The following is a 12,290-nucleotide window of genomic DNA, read 5'->3' as shown; positions in this document are numbered from 1 at the left end:
ATTAGTTATCATTGATGTTGCAGTGTACGCGGTATCTGCTGTGGTCGCTGGTGCAGGAATAATTCTATCCGCGGTAACAATGATAGCGCCAATCGTAGCAACAATAATAATCTCGTCAACAACAACAATCGCGGGTGTTCTTAATATCATCGCGAAAAAAATATCATCGTGCACAAGTGAAAAATTATCTTCGTACAAAAGTAAACTAACTAAGATCAATGACGCGTACTCAAAATTATCATCGTTACTTTCGGAGAGTCTCAACGATGGTATTATATCCGATCTAGAATTTTCTACAATGATCAGTATCTACTCGGAGATTGAACAAATGAATATTAATAATGTCCGAGTTAGCCAAGATCGTGACAAACACGACGCCGCCGACAACAACGTTAATATCGCTAAGTTCAACGAAACCCGAGTTTAGTATTAATTTCTCAACACCAATTAGCGTTAATGAAATTGCGTTAACACAATTGCGCGTCTACAATAGCTGGCCTAATGTTAGATCAAAATCATTTGGTAATTTGATGTCAAATAATTCACTTGTTTTTGCAAATAAAAATAAACCCGATGGAACTCCCGATTGGACATATGTCGGAATACCAACAGGCAGTTATGAAATTGATCAGCTGAATAATGAGTTTACTACCAGAATATCAAATTTAACCGGCGATGCTACTCCGGGAATAAAGATATCTGCGCACGAACCAACATTGTCATCGATCATCGAAGTAAAATCACCGTACATGGTAGATATTTACCAATCATCGATCAGAAATATATTAGGTTGGCCCGAGGTCGCACCTCTGATAAAACCAAAGAAATCGGATGTTATTATTCCAGGTTGGTATGATGAAACCCTTCCAGAACTACCGGAACCAAAAAAATCGGATTTTACAACCAACGAAGGATGGTATGGAGATATCAAACACAAATCTTTGATCCACAGCGCCATCAATCTCATGAATAATCACAAATTTAACCTAGTAATGTTCGCTTTCACTTTTATTAACGAAAGAATTCTCTCATGGCTGCCTCTTCCTAAAATCCCCCCAGATGTGAAAATCTTCGACGCTACCCACATTAACAGGATAATAGCCCCCATAGACGGTATCTTGGTAAGAAGAACCCTCGACGAGTTTATTCAAGAACACGAATTACAATTAAATTTATTGCGCGGATCATTTCATGAATGCATCCTAAATAAATCTGGTTCATGTAGCGAAATTATAAAGCACGTGAAAATTTTAAATCAACTTGCGAATGATATTGAATATTATCATGATATGTTTATTCAGGCGATAGTCGACGATATATCAATTGCCGAGTATGTTCTTCCTATTAGCAAATTCGAGTTGATCAAGAACTCAGGTGAGAAACAAAAATTCATGAGAGTATTTGTTTTAACCGAGGAAACACTGCCAAATTTCAAATTCCCCAATTCTGATTTTGATGCGATGAGAAAATCCGTCACTGATACCATTGATGATTTATTTCCGAAATTACATGCCACATGGACTAAAAAAATACAATCGGAATTGATTCTCAAACACAATAATGATCCTTCCAAACTTGGACGACATATCTCGCCGGGTATCGTTAATATAACGGAAGTTATCGCGATTTATCTTCACGCGGATGTTGTCGAGGGTAGTTACAATGTTGATGCGTCAGAGTCAAATCAAGCCCATCAGGGTTTTATATTGTATTCATTTTCACCTAGCGCATCTCCTGGTTATTTGATAATCAAGGAACCAATGAATCCGTTTTACCTGCGATGTCATAATCGATTTTTGTCAAGAATAAATTTCAAACTAACGGATCAGAAAGGAAATTTACTTGATATACGCGGGGAAACTGTGAGTATCAATCTTTTGGTGAAATCGTGAGTGAGATTTTCAAATCTGTATCCGTGGGAAAAATAGGCGAAAAAAATAAATAAAAACCAGGGGAATGTTCAAAATTAATCTTTTTTTTTGTTTTGCAGAAATTATTCAGGATATAGATGATTCCCTAATTTTACTTTCATCGACAAGTTTTTTCAGTTGCCTGACACGCGAACTTGTAATTTTTCGTGATTCATAAGCGTCTGATAAAATCAATCTAGCATTTTCTACTAGCATCGATAATTTAACAAAATCCTCGATGCGATCATCGCTGACTGTCGCAAGTGATTGATATATCGCGATTTGGATTTTCTTTATTAATTTATATTCCGACGGCAGCGTATATTTATATTCAAGTTTTCCTTGAACAATCGTTTCAAATTCAGATCGAATTTTATTTGTGTCTAACTCCGATGGAAGATTTATCTTTTTCTTCAGATCATCAATCGCTGCAATGATGTCGTTTATTATTTCTTCGTCCATTATATTAATTTTGTAGTATTTAATTATTCTTCGTCGTCGTCATCATCATGATCTTCGTCATAATGATCTTCGTCATCATTGAATATTATTGGTACATAAGAGAATCTGATCCACTCGCCGAGATTGTAGGAAAATGTTCTGTGAATTATTCCCTCCGCTGCTCGCCACACCGATATTACATTAATTTCATAATACTTTGCAGCAGCATTTATCGACTCAAATATAATTTTTTCATTTGTTTCTAGATTTATCGACTCAACTGATTTGGCATATTTCGGATGCCTTCCAGAATTACCTGAGGAACAATTTTCACTTTGAGTCACAGCTCGAAGATTGGAAAGTTTGTTGTTGAGTTTATTTCCATCGATATGGTCTATAACCAAATTATCATTGATGAGTCCATGAAAACATTCGAATGTAAATCGATGAACGAAGTAATGTGTGCTTCTTCGTATATTATTTTTATTGATTGTAAATCTGAGATATCCATTCATATCAACAAAACCAACAAGATTCTTTGTTCTGATGTGTCTGACATTTCCATCCTTGGATGCTTCGTAACCATCAATGATGGGATGTGATTTATATTCACTCATGGGAATCGTTGATTTCATTTCCATATATAATATTTTATAAGTCTAAATCATAATTTGCTTTGAAACGATTAATATAATCTTCTTCACAAGAAATTACTGATAAAGATTTCTTTTCATAATATCTTCGTAACTCACGATATTTCTTTCCACCACAAGAAAAACACAATCGAGTCTTTCCTCGAATGCCAACTTGGCAAACTAAGCATCGTTGTGGTCCTTTGTTACCTCGTCGAACTTCGTATATATGAGCGCCGCAATATTCACCTCTGCAGGATTTGTCACATGACTTTGTTGATCCGACTATTATCCATTTGCATTGCATATTATAATTTAAACATTTGTCTAAAATATAATAATGGATTTATTTGATCTTGATGAGGCAGAATATATCATTCCTGAAGTAGATCGTGCAAAGAAAGAATTTTTCGATGATGGAGCGATTCATACCTGGTCGACATGGAAAACTAATTTTGTTGATGCTACGATGAATCTGGAGCGAGCGAAGAAGATAATCGAACATATAAAATCTGAACACAAAGAGGAGCGATTTATCTTTGGAATAAAATTTATCGCACAAATGCCCGATGACACTTGGATTATTCGCGATAAAAGAGATCCAGTACGCGGCGGTAAGAAAAATGTTGTTCTTGATAAAAATTCGAATCCGGGATTGTTACTGGGGATTGATGGTCCTTATTACGTTAGAGCTTATCCTTCTAGTGCTGTAGTGTATGGAATTTATCGGCTGAATAATAATCCTGATGCGAAAAATTTACCTGCGATGAAAGAATCTCCGATGATAAATTGCGTGGCTGAACGCGTTATCGAGCATATGAAAAACGCTCGTCGTGGATCTGGTCTGACTCAATTAAGACTGGATAAAATTAATTTATGGGCAAGGACGGTTACTGATGGCGCATCAATTGACGATGTTGCTGCGTTGAGTAAAAAACTTAAATTTCCTATCACAGTAAAAACGTTATCGGGTGAAATATTATATTCGTCGCCGTATAATTCTCGAGGAACACCAATCGAAATTGTTGATCATAATTCACATGCGTGGACTCAGTCAGTGATGATATTTCCACGAGATCGTGTTGTTAAATTTTATCCCGTGGAAGAATCCAAAGACAATTCTGATGCAATGTTCAGGTATATCAAATTATTAACCAAGTCCGATCCAATATCGGTTTGGTTATTTTCTAGCGAAGAAAGATATGATCAATTTATATTGCCACGCGGAGATATTTACCGAGATGAAATATTACACGAATCGATGAAAAATATCGCGGAGAAATATTCGTCAGATCCAGATCGATTATTAACAAACTGCTTTACTGTTCCGTCTGTTGCGGCTCACGCTGCTAGAGAGAGAAATTCGTGGAAACCTACGAGGAATGAGTTTCTCAATGATATTCAACTTAGTTGTATCGAATACGGCCATGGAGGATTATGGAATACCAAATATTATTTCGAGGATATGATTTCCGTTGATATGAGCGCTTGCTATCCTGGAAGTTTTCTCGGATATGGCGATTGTGCGGATTACTTTGCTAAATTCGGCCATCCTACCAGCGAGATGACTAGAGTTGCAATTAACGGACCGTTACCTGATTTTGTCATGACAGGATTCGCTCATGTTACTTCGTTCGAACTCGCTGAAAATTTGCATAAGATTTGCTATATTTGGTTTGGTCGGCATTTATCTCAGCGAAGATGGGTCCCTACGGTATTGTTGAGATATATGCTGGATTCGTCGATGTTGATATCGTTGACGGTAAGTGAAGCAATTATATCGTATAGAAAGCAAACCGAGGTATGGTTGCCGACAGATTGTGAAAATGCGAAAGATATTGGAAGAAAAATAATTGGTAAATTTACTCAAGGAGGATCAGTTGATCATAAACATCGCCACGCTAGGTTATTTATCAATGATGCCGAGATGGATTTTATTATTGCTGATACAGTATCGCGTGGAATATTTTGCAACAGAGAAAATATTATTATTGATGGAGAAAAATTGGGTACCGTGATTAGTTATCTTGATGGAGAGTCAGCACAATATACGCATTTGAGATCGTCAATGCTAGCTTATGTCAGTATTAATTTACTGTCGATGATAAATAAATTTGCTGATATCGCGGTAAGAGTTGCAACGGATTCGTTTTATATCGATAAAAAATATCAATGCAGATTGGAAAATTTAATCACCGATGGGACTTGGGGAACCTGGAGAATAAAAAACGAGGATATTCTAGATTATTGCGAAGATGCTGATGTGGAAGATTGCGATAAATTTCATAAAGATAAATGCGATGAAGTATCAACAGCAGTATCAGTGTTTGATCCGATTTCACGAAACAAATTCGTTTACCTAAATGGTCCTGGCGGTAGCGGTAAAACAACACGAGCGATAAACTTATTTTCAAACTCTGATATGATCGTGTTGACTCCAACTCATAGATTAGCGCGAGAAATAAAACAGCGTGGCGTTAATTCTTGTACGTATCATAGTTATTTCAAGTATAGCGGTGGATTGTGGGATTCAGCTCGAATGGGAAATAAATATATCAACAAGATTATAATATTTGATGAAATTTGCACAGTAAATTTAGTTATACTAAAATCATTCCTAAGTTGGTTGGAAGAGAAAAACACCGCAGTAATAATGTGCGGCGATCACGGCCAACCTGATCCTATTGATGGCGAATCTCCTCATAGATGGCTTAGAAATTTTGTGGATTATTATGAAGAGATTGATGCTGATTATAGATCTAATGATATTTTACTGACCGAGTTTAAAAAAATGATTCGGTTGCAACCTAATAAGTTTCAATGTGATGTGATGAGAAAAATAATTGATGAGACTCCGATGGATAATTTTCTAACTTTGTGGCGTCCAGATCATTTGATTGTTGCTAGCAGAAAAATTATTCGCGATACTATTCAGGAAATACTATTCAAACTTCATTGTGAGAAATTTCCAACATTGCAGGTTCCGTTGTGCTACAGGCCAGCTGATACTAGGAAACAAAATATTAATGTTACTTTGCCATGTGGAGAAGAAAAAATAATGGTTTTAAATGATATTATTTTCGTTGATATTAATCTTGTCAATGATGCGATAAATGCCGAAAAATCACCATGGAAACTCGGATACGCAGCAACGATACATTCATCACAAGGATTAACAGTAGATGGTCAAGTCTGGATTGTCGATGATAGAATTTCCTGGTCAAATTTAGTTTATCTGGCCGTGTCTCGAGTAAGAAAATTATCTCAGTTAGGTAGAATTAAATTTCACATTAACGACGATGGTGGTAATTGAGTATCCTTTGGTATTATTTGTAATTCTTCTTTGGTAAATCCGCGTTGTGGCGCTAGTGAATCTAGAAAATAAATCGCTGGCCTTCCTGATGATCTTGTTACGGCCGATATTTTATGCGTTGTAACACTCCAGTTTGGATCGGTTGCTCTTTTTCTGCCACCCTCGGCTTCTCCTTCCTTATACAAATACCTTACAATAACGCTACCTAGCACAGGTGGAATAGTAGAATCTCGCTTTAGTGGTATTTTTGTCTTTGTAATTGCAATTGCGGGTTTCATTGATATTGTTCGTGTTACTTCGTTATTTAGCGCATTAATCACGTGAGGTAATCTTGTTACCCAATCGTGAGATCGTTTATCCTGGATAAATTCTCTCGCGTACTGATATCCGAATAATCGTTCTGCAAGAGTTTTATTGAATCTTTCAACGATAGCTTGATTGTGATGAACACCTACAATACCGCGACGGATTTTAACATTATTCTTTTTCATCAGTGAAGTAACCGCGCCAAGAAATTCTCGACCTGGATCAACCTGGAGAAGCTTCGGCCATGTTAATGGAGATCGTGAATAAATTTTCTCAAATGCTTTTGCTATTTCCGTTGCTGTTTTATTCGATAATGGTTCTGCTTCCTTGTACCTACTTGCAATATCAACAACCGTCAGAACATATTTATATGTGACTCCGTCGACGGTATCGTAAGGAAGAAACATAAGATCAGCCTGATGGACTTCATTAGGGACGCTGACAGAGAAACTCGCATATGATATTTTCTTAGGCGGAGGAAGATAAATTTGCCAGACTGCTTGTCTCGATAGCCACGATTCAGCGACAGATTGCTTTACTTTTGCTGCCTTAGCAAGTTTGGCAATTGCTGATTTTCCTCGCCAAAATCCTCGCGGAGAATAATATATTTGCTCCATTATAAATTACCAGCACCTAGTACTAATTTACCTTTCATTGCTCCTTTTATTAACCAAGTTGCCAATTTCTCTTTGAAATTTTTATCAGGAATAGCATCTATTGCGTGAATTAATTTAATATCAGCGAGATGTCTTTGTTGTAAATCTCCGCTGCGATATGCAAGATCGTGATAGTAGCATGCGTTATCGATAGCGTTTACTGGATCCTCGCCAGGATTTGGTTGATTATTATCGTTAAGTCTTATATCTAGCCTTGTACCAGGTCCGCAGTAATTATATCCTGGTAAATGTTTCTCTCCGGGATATTTCGCCCAAGGAGCTCCAGGTAGATTTGTTAAGGAGGCGGCAATATCTCCTCCGGTTCTACTTTTTTTTTTACAAATCTAAACTTAATTGTCTTACAAACTTCACATTCTCCCTTAATTGCATTCCTGTTGTTGCGTGTAACGACTTCGATTGGATTTATCGTAGCAGTTCGAGTGCGACACTTAACACAATATGAATCCATAATATTCTAATAACATGAATGTAATTGATTTTTCAGCCACAAAGAAACGCGAGCAAGTAAAACACACCGCGGCATTACCAAATTCGATTAGAATGATAATCATTGGACCATCTGGTTCTGGAAAAACGCAATTGTTGCTAAATTTGATTATGCGATGGTTAAAATGGGACAAATTGTATTTGGTTGCGCCATCCGTTGACGATCAGCGATGTTATCAAGTACTAAAGGAATTTAGCGATAATACTGAGGATGGCACGATAGAATTTATAACGGATATCAATGAAGCTCCATCAGTGGAAAGTTTAGACGGCGATGCTAATAATCTTGTTGTTTTCGATGATGTGATGCTGGATAAACAAACTAACCCAGCTAGGATATTCTCGCGTGGCCGACACAAGAATACCGATGTGATTTACGTGACGCAGCGATATACGCAAATTCCGAAGGTGATCAGAGATAATTGTAATATCTTATCAGTTTTTAATGGCGTTGATACTCATACGCTGAGGAATATTCATCAAACTTGGTGCAACGGCGATATGGATATAAATAAATTCAAAAATTTTTTCAGTAACGCTCAGGCAACACCACACGGTTTTATCACGATTAATCTTCATGATCCTCGTAGTAGGTATCGAGTTGGTCTTGATCAAATTTACTCATAAAATTGCAGTCCGAATTTGCAATCACAAACAAATTTTACAATACCCCCCCCAAAAAAATGCTGTTTTTTTTTATGTCCGAAAATGCACTTCGGGTCGAATTTTCGCGGATTAATTTGCGCAGGAAGGTTTATTTTTGTTTTCTGAGGCTTCTACGGAGAAAGTTTGTTTGGGAGGGTTATTTTAGTCTGTGCCACCTGGTCTGTACGACTTCCCTGCTGCTCATTCAAGAGGGCTCTCAAAACTCACTTATTTCAACTGCAAGAACAAACTTAAAGACCTAATAATGTTTCCTACCTTAAATATTCTCAGCATGTTTTGTTGTTCTTGTAGGGTTTAACGCCATTTTGCAGCACACGACAGGCTATACATGGCGGCCAGTATTAATAGTAATCTCTAGAACAGACGGTGCATGTCGGTTTAATTCATACTGCTCAAAACGTTAAAGTAAATATATAACATAATGTCGGCGAAAACGTTCGATTATTTTCGCTCTCATTCTGTGCATGTATTGTAACGATTATCTATTTTTCTGTCGAATCATGTACGACCGAGTGACGCCATTACTGTGTACATGAATTTACCAATAAAATAGGAATACAAAATAATTCATATCAAAAACACAAATCATATTTTATGTTGCTTTATATTATTATTCAAAGATAAACAAATAATGATTCATGTGTGTACACCCATATATATACGGAAAACATTTAAATACATGTGCATTTATCCTTAATCAGTAATCATCATCATCAGAACTAACTAACCGACCATCACCCACCTCTCAGATTCGCTCATCTACCGAAGCGGTCATGGGCGGTGTCTTATATAGTCCCAAATAGGTGGCGCTCTACATTTATTATGAACTTCCGACAGTGGCGGGTGTAAGGTAAAGTTCTTTATATTAGCAACATGCACAATATAGAAAATGTTAGTATAAGTCTATTCTACTTTCATGTCCTGTTGCTGACATTTCTTTGGATATCGTACTCGTGGAAATCATAAATGATGTAAGCACTCCACTTCTGTAATGACTGCTCCCTTGCGCTAAAAATATGAAACCTAGTCAAAAGTACACTATCTCTACGAGTTATTAAAATAGAAAAACGAATTTTTCCAGAGTAGGCAATATTAACTTATGAAAGTACAATGAATGAATTACCAAATATATGACACGTAAAAAAGGTATTTTTTTCCCTAAGAATTTACCTCTGAAGTGCAGGTATTGGGCTCCAACTTGGAATACGCCATTTCTCGAGAAATTACGAGCAACAACTTGGAATTTCTAATTGTTGCGCTCTTTCTCGAGAAATTGCGGGGTAGTTGTCTCTAACTTGGAATAGCCATTTCTCGAGAAATTGCGTGCAACAACTTGGAATTCCACATTAATCGGCGTCTTTACTTTTGTAAATTCTAAGCACTAGTCTGCTATTTAATTATTTCATATTAGTTTTCAATGATTTATTTATTTGTTTAAAATCTTTATATTTATTTAATCTGATTTTTGTTTCCAAGGCATTTTTTTAATATGTTAAATATGTTTCCAAAAAATATTTGTGCTTAAAATATATGCTTGTAAAAATATTTTAATAAAATAATAATATATTTAAATTTAGATGTATTTTGTATTCTTTGTTTCTTTCTGTCTTCTGCCATTTTTTACAAATTAATCCTTTTAAATACTATTGTAACTCTAGGAAAGGTCTTGAAACATATTAAACATCTCAAGGGACTATTACTATTGTCCCACTGAACCTATTGGAGTTATTCCAAGTTGTTGCATGATGCTTGCATGCAACATTTTTGGAATTTTGTCCTGGAAAGATGGATTTAAATGTAGAAAATGTCTCAAGTGGAGATGTAGCACAAAATTAAAATCTGGAACATATTAAACATCTCAAGAGACTATTACTGTTCCCATATAGGGTTATATTTCACAGCCTAGGGTGTTTATTCTAAGTTGTTGCATCATGCCGCCATACTTTTTTTTTTAAATTTTAGTTCTGAAAAGACTAATTTCAAGGTAGGAGATACCTAGAGGGGAGATGTTGCATAACATTAATAGTAGGAAGATATTAAATGTCCAAAGTATCTATTACTATTGACTTATAGACTTGTATTTCACAGTTATGGGGGTTATTTCAGTGAATGTTGTGTGATGCATACATGCAATTTTTAAAAAAATTAATCCTTTAAAATTATATTGTAAATATAGGAAAAGTCTTCAACGGAATTGTTGCAGAAACAATATTTGCAACATATTAAAGGTCTAAGGATCTTGTTATTGTTGTGCCACTGAACTTATTGGAGTTATTCCAAGTTGTTGCATGATGCTTGCATGCAACATTTTGGAATTTAATACTGGAAAGATGGATATAAATGTAGAAAATGTCTCAAGTGGAGATGTAGCACAAAATTAAAATCTGGAACATATTAAACATCTCAAGAGACTATTACTGTTGCCCCATAGGGTTATATTTCACAGCCTAGGGTGTTTATTCAAACTATTTAGTAGACAATGTTTTTCAAAATTTTCATCCAGGGCAAGGGCTTGCATTTGCACTGTGAGCACTACAATCAATCAATCAATCAATCCTTTCTGCGCCGTCTGGTGCTTGAGGCGACAGCAAGGGAGCACCATTTTGGTCTGTCGGCTGCTGTTATGGGGGCGGTCTGCAGGGTGAGGCCTCTGGTCTTGAGTTCTCGCTCCACGGTACGGCGCCAGGTCTCTTTGGGTCTGCCACGGTTCCTTTTCCCCTGTGGAGTCCATCTCAGTGCCACACTTGGTAGTGAGTCAGGGGGCATTCTGCAGACGTGGCCGAGCCATCTCCATCGACGAATTGCAATGGTCTCAGCGATGGTGTCTACGCCCGCTCTGTACCGGAGTTCCTCATTCGAGATCATGTTTGGCCAGAAGATCCTCATGATCCGTCGCAGGCATTTGATCTGGAAGACGTCGAGCTTGTTTTCCAACACTCTGACCCGTACAAAAGGACGCTCAGCACGTTGCTCTTGAAAGTGAATACTATTTTTATGCTTTATTTTAATATAGGTATCTAAAAATATGGACCTTTTTGACCTCACTTGTGTATTTGATTTTTTATGATTTTTTTTATACTAGGTCGCTGATTGCGGCATTAAATTTGTACATAAAAACTGGACCCTGCCCCCTTAAGGAAAATTGATCATTTTTTGATGGTGCAGACAGCCACATCTATTATACTTTTCTGTTTCTTTGTGTATATTTAAATAATTTTTATGCATTAGCTTTATTATATCTCCTTCCTTTTTCCATATATTACTTAGTGTTGTATGTGATGCTCTTTGGAGAGGGAGGTAATTGTGTTTTGTATCTCCATGTGAGAACTGTTTACATCATGACAAAGCAGCATATTTTGGATATAACTTACTAAATATGGGAACAAAATGGTAACCGTAATGTATTGTCTTGCACTTTCTGTAGCTGTCAAGGTTTTGCACCTCTATTTTTATGAATACTATTCACATTTCAATACAGACACATCTAAACAATTGCATAGCTGCTTCAACATGTATTCTTTAAAGTAATTTAACTCCACAGGAGCAGATAGAATTCAGAGGAATCATACATAAACATACTGTTGTGAATATTGAATGTCACCAGTTGAACGGTCTTAGAAATAATGATGCATATGGCATATTACTTGCTATATTTTGTTGAAAAGAATGAAAGTTTTAGCACACTGACATAGATTCTACCTTCATGACCCCACTGTGAAGTTGACATAAGAGATTCATATCTCACACTTGGGTGATAATAGAAAATGTTTCAATGTTATGTATATATCTTGAAATTTCTAGGTTCAGTTAACAAAGGGGGAAAAGCTTAAAATTAAGTGGCAGCTTCATGCATTTGACA

General features: G+C 36.4%; 1 protein-coding gene across 4 annotated transcripts in view; it reads right to left on the bottom strand.

The window, feature by feature from the left end:
- LOC149786952 (AAC-rich mRNA AAC4 protein-like) overlaps window positions 1-9,205 on the bottom strand; it is a 71,673-nt gene extending 62,468 nt beyond the window's left edge. For 3 of the 4 annotated variants that reach the window (XM_089977500.1, XM_089977501.1, XM_089977502.1), the window contains exon 1: window positions 9,174-9,205. In XM_089977500.1, coding sequence (XP_089833626.1) covers window positions 9,174-9,190 — 17 coding nt within the window. In that variant the 5' untranslated portion in view covers window positions 9,191-9,205. Of the gene's footprint in view, window positions 1-9,159 lie in introns of all 4 variants that reach the window. The other variant, XM_089977503.1, reaches the window with a different exon arrangement.
- Window positions 9,206-12,290: the final 3,085 nt, after the last annotated feature.

The sequence above is a fragment of the Sinohyriopsis cumingii genome, chromosome 12 (assembly GCF_028554795.1).
Source record: "Sinohyriopsis cumingii isolate HCF-2022 chromosome 12, ASM2855479v2, whole genome shotgun sequence".
Lineage (NCBI taxonomy): Eukaryota > Metazoa > Mollusca > Bivalvia > Unionida > Unionidae > Sinohyriopsis > Sinohyriopsis cumingii.
The sequence above is the reverse complement of the archived record's forward strand: the minus strand, read 5'-3'. Positions and strand labels throughout refer to the sequence as shown.